The sequence below is a fragment of the Hibiscus syriacus genome, unplaced genomic scaffold, assembly GCF_006381635.1.
Source record: "Hibiscus syriacus cultivar Baekdansim isolate YM2019G1 unplaced genomic scaffold, ASM638163v2 tig00112206_pilon, whole genome shotgun sequence".
Classification (NCBI taxonomy): domain Eukaryota; kingdom Viridiplantae; phylum Streptophyta; class Magnoliopsida; order Malvales; family Malvaceae; genus Hibiscus; species Hibiscus syriacus.
Window position 1 is genome coordinate 89,509 of NW_024063267.1, and position 16,828 is coordinate 106,336.

The 16,828-nt window shown below is 34.2% G+C and overlaps 3 protein-coding genes across 6 annotated transcripts; 2 read left to right on the top strand and 1 right to left on the bottom strand.

Annotated features, from left to right (window-relative positions):
- Positions 1-646: 646 nt before the first annotated feature.
- On the bottom strand, positions 647-5,807 carry LOC120175444 (basic leucine zipper 23-like). Of its 4 annotated transcripts, XR_005521256.1 has the most exons (4): positions 5,498-5,755; positions 4,590-5,378; positions 3,324-3,730; positions 647-658 (listed from the first exon to the last, which is right to left on the bottom strand). XR_005521256.1 is itself a non-coding variant. In XM_039182071.1 (3 exons), exons 2-3 carry the CDS (start codon positions 5,362-5,364, stop codon positions 3,705-3,707), a joined length of 801 nt encoding a protein of 266 aa, XP_039038002.1. In that variant the 5' UTR covers positions 5,365-5,378; positions 5,803-5,807; the 3' UTR covers positions 3,249-3,704. The 4 variants fall into 4 exon arrangements, 3 of the variants coding, with proteins under 3 accessions (XP_039038002.1, XP_039038003.1, XP_039038001.1); XM_039182071.1 differs by lacking the exons at positions 647-658; positions 5,498-5,755 and adding an exon at positions 5,803-5,807 and having other exon boundaries at positions 3,249-3,730; XM_039182072.1 differs by lacking the exon at positions 647-658 and having other exon boundaries at positions 3,249-3,730; positions 5,512-5,755.
- Positions 5,808-8,732: 2,925 nt separating this feature from the next.
- LOC120175483 (beta-galactosidase 13-like) lies at positions 8,733-11,585 on the top strand. The gene is made up of 11 exons (XM_039182109.1): positions 8,733-8,819; positions 8,902-9,045; positions 9,127-9,221; positions 9,305-9,410; positions 9,490-9,574; positions 9,663-9,781; positions 9,870-10,037; positions 10,130-10,522; positions 10,599-10,811; positions 10,890-11,035; positions 11,123-11,585. Exons 1-11 carry the CDS (start codon positions 8,733-8,735, stop codon positions 11,583-11,585), a joined length of 2,019 nt encoding a protein of 672 aa, XP_039038040.1.
- A 4,218-nt stretch (positions 11,586-15,803) lies between these two features.
- LOC120175414 (myb-related protein 308-like) lies at positions 15,804-16,823 on the top strand. The gene is made up of 2 exons (XM_039182036.1): positions 15,804-16,070; positions 16,378-16,823. The coding sequence occupies exons 1-2, from the start codon at positions 15,808-15,810 to the stop codon at positions 16,811-16,813; spliced, it is 699 nt and encodes a 232-aa protein (XP_039037967.1). The 5' UTR covers positions 15,804-15,807; the 3' UTR covers positions 16,814-16,823.
- Positions 16,824-16,828: the final 5 nt, after the last annotated feature.

The following is a 16,828-nucleotide window of genomic DNA, read 5'->3' on the forward strand; positions in this document are numbered from 1 at the left end:
GTCTGGGACATAATGAATAGTTGAATGACTATTTTGTAACTTTTAATAGTTAAGGGACTTAACAAAGCAACTTTTTATAGTCGGGGATCATTTTATAACTTTTAATAGCTAGATACTTAATAAAGCAAGGATAAAGTATACAAATGGTCCCTTGACTGTAGGATATTGCTTTATTAAGTTCCTCAAATATTAAAGGTTACAAAATAGTCCTCCAATTATATAGTGTTGCTTTGTTAAGTCTCTCGACTATTAAAATTTACAAAATGGTAAATCGACTATTCATTATGTTCCAAACTCGTCATTTTTCATTAAAAAAATAACAATATGATGAGTTGAACATTAGCATTCTGATTGCGATATGATAAAATATGATCATAGAAGCTCAAACGACTATCATATCATAGTTATCTGTTAACGTCCAACTTCGACAAACGTTAATTTTTAACAAAAAATGATGAGTTTGAAACATAATAAATAGTTATATGACCATTTTGAAACTTTTAATAGTCAAAAGACTTAAAAAATAATATTTTTTATAATTAGAGGACCATTTTATAATTTTAAATAATTGAAGAACTTAATAAAATATTTCTCTATAATAAATGTACCATTTGTGTACTTTATCCATTAAGCGAAATCATATAGTCAAGGTATAGAACTTGAATTGTTTAGTTGGAGCACGGAGGCTGCACCTGCACCTTAATCGAGGTCCCATCCTCGTGTGACCCACCGCCACCCTTTGCATTTATTAAAGCCGTATCATGTGAACCAGCTATCCCCAATTGCCCACAATTTCAGACTTCAAATGGCATATTCATAATCATGACCGCTCCCATTGTTCAAATGTCACAAACAATCACGATTGAGGCATGAAACGAAATGAAGGTCTACTCATGGTGCGACATAAATCTACTTAAATCCAGGAGACGATGACCCATCAAATTTGTCGACTTTCTTAGAGAGTTTAAATAAAGATAATTTAATTTAAAGTCGAGAAAAAATGTGATTGAAAATGTTATTATTTTTATAATATTTATTAGTTGCATTTAGTTTTTTATTATTTTTTAATTTTAAATTAGATTAACGTAGAATAAAACTATCTCATTCACGGTATGCATCTTGGGACCATAAACACACATGCAAGCCGTGTTAATTGTGACAAATATTTATGTAATGAAAATTATCATTCAAATCGGAGATAGCATATTGGTCCCGGATGTGTAGACGAGTATTAATGCGTAACGTCTCCATTGTCGTTATTCATGCATGTCTACATAAAAATTTAGGTTCATACATGTACCAATAATACCAAAGTCCATGAAATTATAAATATAGTGATGGCAAATATCGTTATGAAACCTTTGATTGATGTTACTTTTAAATCTGATTCGAGAATTATTAATTTTAGATCCGATTCGAGTATTATTTATACTATTTATCTTTAAAAGGTTAATAAATTATCTTCGTGTGTATAAGACATGCAGATGTTTACTTTCTAACGTAATTGAAAGCCAGAAAATGGAAGCAATGAGTAACTTGTTGAAAACGAATTGGAAAAACCATTCAATGAAGCATGATCACAAAACCAGTACTCTTATATCCTTTTAGACTTATTTCCCATTTTTGTGATGATATATACGATAATGTATATGAGATGATCGCTCTCTTGTTAGGGTTTTGAGCCATGCATTGCATTCTGCAACTCATGAAGACAGTAAATAAAATACTGCTCGTGATGGTTTAAAACTATGGTTCCCAATGCTCGATCATCATCATCATCACGTTACAGAAGAAAAAAAACAAGAGTTGCAATATGTCAGGTTTCTCTTTACCGACACACGCAACTCATGTTTACTGTAGACTATAGTGTTTTCTTTAATGGAGGTGTCTCAGTTTGGGCAGTCTGCCTCTGCCCACTCATCCTTTTTCAATGCTCTTCACGAAATATATATATGTGCTTTGCTTTGCATTGAGTGCTGCTCGTGCTGCCTTGACCTACTGTGCATAAATATATATTTTCAGTCTGTCTGTTTATGATGCTTTATTCTAGGATATAAATAGCTGATATTTACACATGCTATCTTTATGGAGAAATTGTGGTTTTAGTCCTTCATGATGTTAAAGTTTAAGATTGGATCTTTGTGTTTTGATTTGGCTTAATACTAAAAAAAATACTTAAACTATGCTTTTTTTGCTTTAGGTACCTTCACTATTTTTTTGGTCAAACTAGATACTTAAATTATTATATGTAGCCACTTTCAACCCTCATTCAATGGTGTAGAAAACTTGAACGAAAGCCCTTGTCATCTTTTGTTTGAATCTCCCCGTTAATGGGGTCGTAACGTTTCTTTGAAGTAAGCAAGATCTGCTTTTTTATTTTTCCAAGTTTGACCAAGAAGCACAGTTCCACCATTATAACTTAGCCACCAACAAAGGCATTGACCCTGACCCTGACCCTTCTTTTATTTATTTTCTTTTTCTATTGGGTACCAGGTTTTTCTCTCTTCTGAGGTTTGAAAATTAAGCAAGATAATGGATCGGTTTTGTTGAAAATGACTAATCCAAAGTAGACTCCATATAACAAGAGACTCGAGACACCGATGCTATTGCAGATTCTTGATCTATATATGTATCAAAGGCCAGTTTAACTATACTGCTGTAAAGCTAGTATACGATGGCTGCTTGGGAACAAGACAAGAGTCTCTAATGCTACGTGACTCAAAGAACAAGAGTACCGAGTAAATCTACAACATGAAGACGAACAAAGATTCAAAAGGAATTTCAAGATCTAATAGTTATTGAATCCTCAAAACCAACTACAATTTGATACTTGATAGCCACATTTTGCTTTCCAAAGTATACATCTTGCAGCCTTCCTAAACAGGATGCCTATGGCAAAAGCAAGCTTTCTGTGCTTAGTCGATGCCATGCAAAACAGGAATAGGAATGGCTGAAAGCGATGCAAGCCAACCTGCAGCCTCCCATGTGAATCACATGCTACATCTACAGTGAGTATAAGCTGTAAACACCCACTAGGGGCTCGCGGGGCTGAAACATCAAAGATATTCCATCTTCCCTAGTTCTGTAATTCAGCAATAAAAGAATCCACGAAGCTTAGAGAGAGTACCATAACCTCAACCCAAGCAAAAGGTGAAAACAAAAAAACGCCATTCCACACAACAGAAAGCACAAATAAATCCTCAAGCAATAAATCCTCAAGCAAGGTGAGTAAGAAGATGAGATAAGGCCTTTTATTCACTTGAATTTAGCTTGCTAAGAAATCAGACTGTCGGTCAAACGATCGTAAACGGTACAATGTATACAAATCCAGAGTTTGAGCTTTACAAGTCTGTCTGCTTTAAACCATAAACTAAGAAGACCATCAACCAACCTCTAATAACCCATAAGTAGGGTTAAAAACCAAAAACAATGAGCAGACACTGAAAAAGATAATCAAAAAGCAATGCACCTGAGGGAAGAAGGTTATGCATCCCAAGGAAAAAGCCTTTTGGAAGACATATTTAAACTCCATGGACATAAACTAAAACCACAGCAAACCTATAATGACCCATTATTAGGGTTAAAATGACAGCACAAAATGATAAAAGGAATAATAAAAAAGCAATGCAACCTGAGGCAAAAAGGTGTTTCATCCCAAGAAAACTGCTTGTTAAGGACTGGATAATGCTCATCTCAACAGTTTTTCAGCCAGCTGTAGCTCGTCGAACTCCTACCAAGAAAACGAATATCAGTATCATAGCCAAAGCATACTCGAAAGCAGAGTGCTACACATTGTATGCAGCAAGAATCAGTTTGGAAACAGCCAATACAGCTCACAATATTCAGAAGTTCCAACATCTTCTAAGTAAGGCTCGTGCACCACAAGGATTTGGGCATTTCATACATTCAACAACAAATATGCTACTTTTCTTTAAAACATATAGCACTCACCATTTTTTAGCTTTGAACAACTAATGCAGCTATAAAACAACCCCTAAATATTCAAATAATGTTCCATCAGTCGCACGAATAAAGTGACATTGGTGGGAAAGGAAATGTTATTATTCCTTAAGGTTCCGGGTTCGAGCATCAGGCATGTCAGGGATGTGAGCGTCCAATGTCAAATGGTTAAAAATTATCTTTGAACAGATACTGCCTTGTATTTGCTCTAGATTAATAAAAGAAATGTTTCATCAGTCATTTTAGTCCTCATTTCTAAAGCAAATGTTCTCTCATTCCTCTATTAATCATTCTAAAATTTAATAATTGATGTCATTATAAACCAGAATTACCATATGGTTGACATGCTTAGAAGTTAGAACAACAAACAAACTATATATAGTTATAGCAAATAACTTCAACATAACAAGAAAAATACTCCTTATAGCAGCCTTGACCAGGTACAAGAACAACAAATTGAGCAAAAAAAAACACCTAGAAGATTAAAAACACCAAGCCACAACTAGATAAGTAAATAACTACAAGCAATATAATAGTTACAGATGATAAAATAAATTAAGAGAAACTAACTTTCCAGTATTTATCATAAACTATATAAAGAAATTAAGAGAAAGAACTCTAAATTTTACCTTTCCTCCTTTTATTGCCAGAAGAATTGCCTTTTGACCCTGCACTTCCAACCCCACCTGTAGAAAGCTCCTCTGCTCCAGAGTCATGGTTAGCAAAACACTGATAGTTGTCAATGTCACACCCATTAAATCCTTGCCCATTCAAGGCTGCATCTTCTCCTGCTCTACTTTCAACTCCAGGATGAGGGCAAAACATCTGATCATTGCATTGTACATTGCAAGGATTCATCACATAAGCACCAGGAACGTTCATCGGGTTAACAGTAGTGGCTGGTTTCTGATACGGAAACGATCCGATCTCGCCTTCAATTCTTCCTCGGATATTGACAAGCAGACACTTAAGCCTTGCAACCTCAGCCTCCAATGCAGCCTGACCTTGCAACCTCTTCAACAGCTGCTGGTTCACAGCCCTCAATCTCATAACCTCATCCTCCAACGAGGCGGCTCGCGCCTTAACCTTCTCCCTATACTTCCTGGCAGCTTCTCGATTACCCAGAGGATGTTTCTTCGATTTCTCCTTAGACCCAGCAGTGTCATCACTAGCAGTCCTGTCTTCAGTTGAGGCAGGCACAATTTTGGTATGAACATGGAAACATGTATGTGTATGAGAGTTATCAGGACCAGGTGGGTTGCACGTATGTGTATGGGTACAGGCATGAGAATCATTCAGCAATTCATCGAAAAAACTGTCCATTGAACAACTGCTTGGAATATCACCCATATCATTCCCGGAAAACACTTCCTGGTTCGAAAAATCAAGCTCCCCGTCGTCCATTACAGGCAGAAAACCTAGGTGAATCTAAGGTAAACACTTGAATGCAAATAAGGAGAGACCAATGTTCGATTTTGAAACTGACCCAGATAATAAATTGTGCTCAATTACTAAATTGCAGGGAAAAAAGTCTTACTCAGATTGAACAACCTGGGATGGCCCGAACAGATCGATAAAATAAAGGTTCAAGAATAAACCAAAGCAAAGAATGGAGGACAGAGCAGCAATGTTACCAGATATTCGACAATTCGAAACCCTAAAATATAAATGGCGGCTTAAAAAAGGGCACAAAGACTTGATAGCGAATTAGAAGAAAAGTGATGATTGGGTACCAAGAAAGTGAAATCTTTTACAAGAGAGCAAAAATCTGAACTTTTTTTTTTTAAATTTAACAAAAAAGGTCAATAAAATTGTGAGTTTATGATCCTGAAATGGACGGACCAGAAACAGAGCATAGTTTCAAGGAGTATTATAGTATTATCTTAAGTAATATCATATATTTTTCAAAAAAAAAAAAAATATTTACTCAATTTTAAATTATAATTAATATTACTAAATTTGTAACCTTACCACGTTAACTATAATTTTTAACGATTCTGTTAATCAAAACTGTTTAACATTAATGATTGGATTAATTAATATGTTAAATGAACATTTATACTAATTAAGAGTTAAAATTAGCAGTTATAGATTTTTTTAAACACCCTTACTGTGAATTTACAATAGAAGTATGATAAAAAATATTTTATAAACATCCGATTGTTCAAGTACATCAACTTTATACAACTAAAACAAGATTAAGGTTAACAAGTACATAAAAGTACATAATGAAAATCAACTAGAACAACCTTGTACATTACATTAAACTATGACACTTTGTTCTTTCCTATTTCACTAACTGTACTTTAAATTCGTTCGATTTTCTCACTAAATACATTTGATTTTTTGGTTACTTCGCCGTTAAATAGTCAACGGCGTCAAAATAACACCGTTTTAGAAAAATGAAAATTTCTCCAAAATGACATCGTTAACTCACGATTCTCCCGTAACAACATATTATTTTTTATCATAACTTTGAGAAGAATATTATTTTCATATTTATCTCCATCAATCCAACAAAAGAATTTACATTTATCTTCTTGCACCACATTTCATAAATCCAGTTCAAAATAATAATAAAAACTCATTACCATTATCACAAATTTCATAATAGTGTCACATATCATCAATCCATGAAGAAGAAATAACCTAGAACCAATTTGGGCAATCAAAGAATAGTTGGCCTTTGGTAAATTCTTTTATGAAAACACATATTTCAGCTTTTTCCCACAATTACAAAAAAATTATCGACGATTTCTTTCTTTTAAGTTTGAGGAATATGGTGACATCTTTTAAAACAATTGAATGAAAAACAAAATCAAAACAAATAAGCAAGACAAAATTCATATAACCCAAATGAAATCGAAAAAACCCTAGAAACAATTTTGTGAGAATACACGAATGAAATCAAAAAGAACCCTTAATCATTTAATATCAATGCAAAATCGTGAAAATATTCAAACAAAAACCTAAATGAAATAAAAAAGAACACTTGTTTACATGAAATTTTAGAACACAAACATTGATTGATTCCAAATCAAATCCCTCAATTTTTTTTTTGAAGAAAGTCTTTATATAAAATGTCTGTTGCAAATGTGGAAAAATGACACTGTTTAAATTTCACGTGAAAAATAAGGGGAAAATGAGTTTTATTTATTTCAAAAAATTATTTGTTTAAAATGTCACGTGTCATTTTGCTAGTGGTTATAGAATTTCATGTCACTTTCTATGATAGAAGTGGATGAATCCGTTAACGATAGAAAACATTATGTATGTATAAAACTGAAAATTTTAAAATATTATGTATGAAATTGAAAATTTAATATACTTTCATGTGTGAATGGAATAATTAACCCTAAAGTTATTCTCCTATATTCATACTTTTATCGTTCGTGATTGTTTACATAAATGCGTACTTTTATCTTTATAATAATTTTTCTTTACTTGATGTTATCTTAATTGACTAATCCAGATCGGGTGTTGTAAAGGTGAGGGTAATCTTCTCGGCCTAATTTGTTCCATCCGTAATGACCAATATTTAAATCCTTGACTTTAGTTAAGAGATTTAGTGCCTCATCCCACTACACAAATAGATTGTTGGTAAATTCAATCATTTTTAATCAATGTGATTTATCATTTAGTCCAAAATTTAGTATATTAATCAAATATATTAGACAAGGGCTAAGTCAAAGATCTCCATAATTAATTACCCAAAACAGAGAAGAAATGCCTTCAAAATCGCAACAGATAAACAATTCAAATTAAAAAAATAGGAATTTGACATAACAGAAACCCCAATTTTCATGCAACACCCGGGACTCAATCGTCTACTTCTGCCTTCCATAATGTGTGTTTCACGTAGATTGTTAAAGGAGCTTCGCAGCCATAGAGCTCCCCCTTTTATACGGTTCAAAGAAGATTGCTAGTATCTTCTAGACATACATTTCGGTCCGGCAAAAATCATTTTGGACTGATTGCTTAACGAGCAACGACGGAGGCAATGTCGATATCGAAACGTATCCTTTTAGTAACCTTTTTGTCAACCCTGTTGATTGCTTCCAGATTTGCACAAGGCAATAATACGACCGATGGCGGCGAGGAGGAGGAGGAGGACGGTAGCGCAGATGAAGAGGTAAAGGTTGCCAATGCGAATACAGGCGTCACGTACGACGGACGATCTTTGATCATTAATGGCAAACGAGAGCTTGTGTTTTCGGGTTCCATTCATTACCCTCGTTGCCCCCCAGAGGTAATGTTGTGCAGTTGTGCTAATATGCTTTTCATGTGACTGATGCTAGTATGTTGTGCTGGACTATTTGGAGTGCAGTACTGGGAGGACCTCATTGGCAAGGCTAAACGTGGAGGCCTCAATGCGATTGAGACGTACGTTTTCTGGAACGGTCATGAGCCGGAGAAGGGGAAGTACTATTTCGAAGGAGATTATGACTTGATAAAGTTCATTAAGTTGATCCACAAGCATAAAATGTTTGCGATCGTGAGGTTCGGTCCGTTTGTCCAGGCTGAATGGAACCATGGGTAAAGGTTCAAAGACTTTCTCACATCCTTATTCAATCCACACAGCTTCAAACATTCCTAACACCGTAGCTTTTATCATGTTGACCTTTCAGAGGATTGCCTTATTGGCTAAGGGAGGTTCCCGGCATAATATTCCGTTCCGATAACGAACCGTTCAAGGTAATCTAACATAAGCAGAAATCATAAGATGACTCGTAAGTTTCTATAACGAACTCTTTTATGTTGTGCAGCATTACATGAAGAAGTTCGTTACCATGATCGTTGACAAACTGAAAGGAGAGAAGTTGTTTGCTTCTCAAGGAGGACCTATCATTGTAGCTCAGGTTTGATTGATAATACTCTAATTCTCCCATGAAGCCTAGATATATCATTGATTCTAGTTTTGGTTCATCATACGTTTCGTAGATCGAGAACGAATACAACACTATTCAACTAGCATTCAGAGAAAAAGGAGAAAGCTATATTCAATGGGTTGCAAAGACAGCCGTCGACATGAACATCGGTGTCCCATGGATGATGTGCAAGCAGAAGGATGCACCAGATCCAATTGTATGTTTATCATTAACTATAAGGAAAATGTATGCATTTTTTGTTGCTTTATTAGTAATTTACACTTTCATTGTTATGCAGATCAATTCCTGCAATGGCAGACACTGTGGAGATACTTTTGTCGGTCCAAACAAACCCAACAAGCCTTACCTGTGGACCGAGAATTGGACTGCACAGTAAGCGTTTGAAGACGTTCACTCGAAAATTCAGAAGTTGTGTATTTTCAGGCTAATGATGTGATTGTTTCATTCTGGTTCAGGTACCGAGTATTTGGAGATCCGCCATCTCAACGGTCCACGGAAGATTTGGCATACTCGATCCTTCGGTGGTTCTCCAAGAATGGAACTTTGGCTAACTATTATATGGTAGGAGGAATGACAATCTTCACTAAATGGCAGCCTTTTTAGACATAGTTCTCACCGTTCCGTTTTCCCTGTTTTGCAGTACTACGGTGGCACAAACTATAACAGAACAAGCGCGGCTTTCGTGTCGACACGATACTATGACGAAGCCCCTATCGATGAATATGGTAGGATTATGAAACATGTTTATCTGATGACCATTGGATTGAAGTCTTTTATACAAGCTAGTGACATATTTTTCTCTGGATACTGTAGCATTAATCAGAGAACCAAAGCATGGCCATCTCAAGGACGCTCATAGGGCAGTAAGCTTGTGCAAGAAGGCACTACTTTCAGGGACTCCTTTGGTCGAAAAGTTGGGCCCTAAGCTAGAGGTAAGCGTTTATATATACAATAATCTAGCTGATTCAATCGAAGGAATCGGTTATGGTTACTTGGAGCTTAAGCTATTCTACAATGCAGGCTCGAGTCTGGCAGGTGCCGGACACAGCAATCTGTGCTGCTTTCTTAGCCAACAATGACACGTCTACACCGGCTACGGTTCGTTTCAAGGGAGGAGAATATTATCTGCCAGCTAACTCCATTAGTGTCCTCCCTGACTGCAAGACCATGGTTTACAGCTCCCACTTGGTTATCCCTCGAACCGTTCTTTTATATCATCTGATATCTACATTTATGTGCTCGTTCGACACGGTTAAACATCATTTGATTGTTTAACACAGATCACAGCACAACATAACTCAAGAAACATGGAAAGATCAAAAGTTGCTAACAATTTTGAGTGGAAGATGTACAAGGAATCTCTTCCAACCCAATTTAAAAATAAGGCCAACCAGCCGGTGGAGTTCTATTATTTGACCAAAGATATAACGGACTACGCTTGGTACTCGACCACCTTCCCTTTGAGTGAACGCGACATGCCACTTAAAAAGGATGTCCGACCGATCATTCGGATCGCGAGTGAAGGCCATGGTATTTATGTCTTCGTGAATGGCGAATACATAGGTTTCGGACATGGTAGCAAAGTCGAGAAGAACTTTGTGTTTCAGAGAGATGCAAATTTTAAGACTGGGAAAAACACCATTCATCTCTTGTGTTACACTGTGGGATTTCATGTGAGTCTTTCTTGCAACTTAAATGATACTTAAAACAAGCATACCGATGAGAAATTTTCTTCTTCATGAATTATAGGATAGCGGTGCCTACTTGGAGCGTAGGTATGCCGGGCCTCGTTCGGTCACCATTCTCGGTTTAAACACCGGTACGGTCGATATATCGATGATCGGTTGGGAAACCCTGGTGGGAATCGAGGGAGAAAAGAAGCAAATATACACCGAGAAAGGCTCACAATCAGTACATTGGGCAACTCTTACCGGTGATAAACCCCCTATAACATGGTACAAGGTAAAATCTAAATCCACAAAACCTGGGAATTGAATTTCAACGTTAAAAAGAAAATACTCTAACATGTCGTTTTTATAGGCATATTTTGATGCACCTGAAGGGAACAACCCCATAGCCATTAGAATGACTAACATGGGCAAAGGCATGGTGTGGATCAATGGAAGAAGCATTGGCCGATACTGGATGTCTTACTTGTCTGCTCTTAAACAACCAACTCAATCAGAGTACGTCTAGACCACGACACACACACCGATTGTCGCATTAGGCCCCGATTCCCGGCTAAATCCGTTATTCATGCGTCGTGTTTTCAGGTACCACATCCCAAGGACATACATAAAACCAGAAAAGAACTTGATCGTGGTGTTCGAGGAAGAGGGAGGCAATCCTATGGAAATCGAGATCGTACTGGTCGACAGGAACACGATCTGCAGTCTCGTAAGCGAAAAACACACGCCGTCACCGAGGCTATTCAAGAGCGTAAACGGAAACCTACGTGCGAAGTCGAATGAGTTGAAGCCCAAGGCAAAACTAGTATGTCCCAAGGAGAAGAAGATCGTCTCCGTCGACTTCGCCAGCTTCGGAGATCCCTACGGGACTTGCGGAAACTTCTTCTTCGGCAACTGCACGTCCACGGTATCCAAACAAGTTGTGGAGAAATTCTGCCTGGGAAAACCGGACTGCACGGTTCCGGTGGACAAGGGGCACTTCGGCGGCCAAAACGATGCTTGTTCCAATCTGAAGAAGAAACTGGCCGTCCAAGCCCAGTGTGGTTAGCAGCTTGACAACATTTCCGGGCATTGGGACAGAGCCGAAAACTAGTTTCTGAACCATTAACATTTTGTAATAGGATAATTGTTCACTTTCCAAACATCGGAATTTATTTATTTATTTTATTCATCCAAATTTTGTTTTGTATATATTTGTCTGTCTCTCTTAACACAAACACACTCGTGTGTCTGTATATTCAATTTTGAACAAATAAACAAGCCAAAATGGCCATTTTGCAGACTCATTATCATCTGGAAAGCCATAAAAGTAAAAATGTATTATAAGTATATATTCATATATAACTCTCAACATTTAGATATTGAAGGTTTTTCTAACGTCTATGGTGCTCGAACCTAAATCCTCAAAGAATAACAACAATTTCTTTATTACGGAAGTTAGTTGGTGTTGTGCTATGTATGTTGTGATATGTATTTCATATAGATGATTGAAACAAGGGTTTAGAAGGTATAATATAAAAGTGGCCCCCAATATTTATTAGGTCTCTTATTCTAATTTTTTTAGACAATTTAATCCTCAACTTTTCACTTGAGACAAAATGATCTCCTTATAGATGAAAATCAAACACACGATTAACACTCCAAGATAAGAGTTTTTTTAACTTAAAATAAAACGTTGAGGGCTAAAATACCCCTGTAAAAATAAGAGATAAAGTGATTATTCTTTTAAATGTTAGGACTTTTTTGACCTAAAATTAAACGTTGGAGGCTTATTTCAAAAAAAATAGAATAAAAGACAAAATAACCATTTTTATAAACATCCAAAAAAAATTTAACATCACGCCTACAATAAAATTTATTTTCAAAAAATATACAATAGCTTTAAAATAAAAAAAATAGTGTTCAAATTTATTATTCAAACTTTATTCGATTCAATTCGAAAAGATGATAATATAGCCTATTCATAGAGAATTAAATTTAAATAAAAAATTAGAATCTATGATGATGCTATCTAAAGAGACTTATAATATTGTTGTTCATATGATAAATTTTTTATATTGTATCTAGTAATTTTGACATCAAAAGTAAAACCAGTGTAAAAAATAGTAGGAAAGGTGAAAAAGTAGGTGAATTGTGACATATATATGCTACCATCCACTTGATTTTAATGATGATGAGGTAAGAGAGAATTAAAGATAGGAAAAGTCATGTGTAGTAGTTGGTAAGTAACAAATACTAATAGGGAAATTTGTAGGCTAATATTCAAAAAGTTTATATTATAAACAAGTATCTAAAGTTTATTTTTTTATTTATCTAAAATATTTTTTGTTAAAATAAATACTTAAATTTATCTTTCTGGTACGTATTTAATTTTTTTTATCTAAGTTCTAAAAAATTGACATGTGATATTAATTAAATAATACTTCAGATACTTAGATGAAAAAATCAGATACTTTAGATACCTATTTTGATAGAAAAATAAGTTTTAATATTTATTTTAACTAAAAAATAGTTTAAATATTTAAATGAAATAATAATATACTTTAAGCAATTGTTTTTGATATAAGTCGTATTCAAATGAGGGTAAAGCTTGGTAACTAGGAGGCTATATATTAAAGGTTTGGGAAAAAGCAAAGAAATTGAAGTTTATCTTAGGGGTATATATGTATTAAGAGTTTTAGTTCAGTTGACATACATGGGTATTATAGATATGAATGATTTTTTTAGATTAATCATTAGTATTTAATTTATTAATTAAAATTAAAATTTGTTCTTTTAATTTTATTTGAAAGATTTAGTGTTTCATCTCATTTGATCAATTAATTACTAATGAATAATTTTAAATATAATTATCTTTTATTTAAAGACTTGAAAAAAATATAGATAATTTAGATATTATATTTCAATAATGTGTTTTATATGGTTCATAGATAATGTATAAGTTAGTGTATTAAAAATATATTTAAATAATTATTATATTAGGGGTTAGATCCTCACCCACTTTATTTAATGTATTAATTTATTTGAATTATTTTTCTATGAACATCAAGAGTGATTATTCTTTAATGGCTTGGAACGAATCAAGTAGTCTCAATGATTAAAAAGACAATGATTATCCCAAAAGTTTTAGATACGAACACCAATGATTATAGTATATTTTTAATACATTAAATAAAGTGGGCGAGGATCAAACCCCTAATATAATAATTATTTAAATATATTTTTAATATACTAACTTATATATTATCTATGAACATCAAGAGTGATTATTCTTTAATGGCTTGAAACGAATCAAGTAGTCTCAATGATTAAAAAGATAATAATTATCCCAAAAGTTTTAGATACGAGCACCAATAATTATAGTATATTTAAATTTTAATTATCAAATGATTGACAGTCTTTAAAACAGATATTATCACTTATTATCGTTTTAAATTAATTAAAAAATTAAAAAAAAAGTGGCAGGTGAACCAATGACCAAAAGCAACAAAAACCCAACCTCCAAGTCTTCTAGAAACCCTCATCTTCCCCCTATCTTTAATAGTATACGATTCTCTATATGCATTATATGGTATAATTATAGTCTTATAGATCCTTAGTATACCAACCCAATAAAGAATCACAACTACCATCTCCCTTTTTTATTTATTTGTTTACCTTTATGTTGAGCGGTCATTGTAATTATCATTAAACCTAGAGTATATTTAAATTAGTTTTCACGAGCATAGACCGACTTATCTCAGTAGTTAAAAAATTTATTATTGTTTTTAGAGATCACGGGTTCGAACATCAACAACTACAGCAAGTTGATTGAATGTTCATTGCCAAATGATTAAGAGTATTTAAAACACATACTACTTTTTTTATATAATCATTGATATTCGATCTATTTGATTGACTAATCCGAATCAGATACTGCAAAGGCAATGGCGACCCTCTTACCCAGTTTGCTTCATTCGCAATTGTCAAGATTCGAACCTCTGACATTGTTTAAAGGATCTAGTGTCTTATCCCACTAGAGAAACTGGTTTGGTGGTAGAATAGATATTACTTTGTAATCACTTTAGTTTAATAAAAAAATAGTTTTAGGGTAAACTATATATTTAGTACCTAAACTTTCAATTTTTTTAAACACATACTTAACATTTAGTTTTCATTTCATTTTAGTGTCACACAGTTAAAAAACTTATTGTGTTTAGTACCTAAACTATCAGTTTTACTCCGTTTTAATATCTAAACTATCAATTTTTCAAAACCTAAAATTAAGTTTTGAACTAAATACTAAAATGAAACAAAAACTAAAGTTTTTATCGAAGGATACAATGTAGTAATTTAAACAAGTATAATCATTTAAAAGTTCGTTCATATAAAGGTATAACATTTAAAATGACCTAATAATAATTTAACGTTTTTGAAACGGTTCAAATATGAGAATAATCTTTCAGAAAATCAATTAATGCTTTAATATTTTTTAATCTACTCAAATAAGAACATAACCCTTCAAAATGTTCAAAGAAATGCCTAATATTATGAAGCCTACTTAAACAAAAATCAAGGGTAAAGAACCCCAAATCATCCCCTAACTATATGGTATTACTTTATTAATTCTTTTGACTATTAAAAGTTATAAAATGATCATTTGACTATGGAGTGTTGCTTTGTTGAATCCCTCGACTATTAAAAGTTACAAAATGATCACCTGACTATTAATTATATTTCAAACTCGTACTTTTCCATTAAAAAATTGAGAGTTGTTTTAACTGGATGTTAACATGATGACTGAGATACAATAGTCGTTTGAGATTTTGGAATCTAATTTTATCATATCACAATCAACAAGTTAACTTTCAGCTCGGAAGATCTTCTATTTTTTAATGGGAAAGGACAAATTTGGAACACAATGAATTGTTGGATTATTGTTTTCTAATTTTTAATAGTCGATAGACTCAACAAAGTAACATTCTATAGTCAAAAGATCATTTTGTAATTTTTAACGGTGGATGTAATTTTAAAAGGTTAGCATTTTATTTTAGTAAATTTGAAACATTTTATATTTTAGTGTTTATAATTGTTCTCTCAAATATTTTATAATTTGATATTTAAATTTCGTACATATGTGTCACAATAATATATATTTAAAATTTTCAGAGTGACATCCCCTTAATTCGATTAGTCTGTATATATATGCATAAGATCAGCAGCATAGCAACAAGATATAGATTCCATTGCTGTAATCTGGACTTTTCTTTCTTTTTCTCTGGGTATATCTGATGGGAAGGTCTCCTTGTTGTGAGAAAGCTCACACCAACAAAGGTGCATGGACCAAGGAAGAAGACAATCGCCTCATAGCTTACATCCGAGCCCACGGCGAAGGTTGCTGGCGCTCCCTCCCTAGAGCCGCCGGCCTCCTCCGCTGCGGAAAAAGCTGCCGACTCCGGTGGATCAATTACTTAAGATCTGACCTTAAACGTGGCAACTTCACTGAAGAAGAAGATGACCTCATTATCAAGCTCCATAGCCTTCTTGGTAACAAGTAAGGAACCCCTCTTTTTCCCATTTATAATTGCCTCGACTTTCACTGGATATCATAATATAAATTTTGGATTAATTGCTTCAAACGTCCCCAAACTATGGGATGTTCAAAATCTGATCACTTGTCTTATTGGAGCTAAAGTTTAATGCCCAAATTAACGATTAAACCAATAAAAGGATTAGATGAACATGATAGGGATATTATGAGGACTCAAATAGAATGTGTAAAGACTTAGTTTAAAGACATGCAATTAATCTGTAAATATTTTAAAATACTGCTTGATTTTTTTCCCTTTCTATTTAAGTAGGTGGTCTCTTATAGCTGCAAGATTACCGGGAAGAACAGACAATGAGATAAAGAATTACTGGAACACACATGTAAGAAGGAAGCTACTGCGTCGAGGGATCGACCCCTCGACTCACAGGCTGCTCAACGAAACTGCAGCGGCTCACGATGTTAACACGATATCTTTCACCGGTGCTAAAGATGCTGCGAAAGATTACCCTATTGAAATATCCCTAAAAAAAGATGAGAATATGAAGAAAATCTCAGTTGAAGAAAGGTGCCCAGACTTGAATTTGGATCTCAAAATTAGTCCCCCGACAGAGCCATCGACAGAAACCGGCAGGAAGTCGACTCTTTGTTTCGTTTGCAACCGGGGAGTGAATAACAGCAAAGAGTGCAGTTGCTGCAACTTTGCTGCTACTGCTCATGGCAGCTCTAGCAGGCAATGGAAACAGTAATGGTTATGAGTTCTT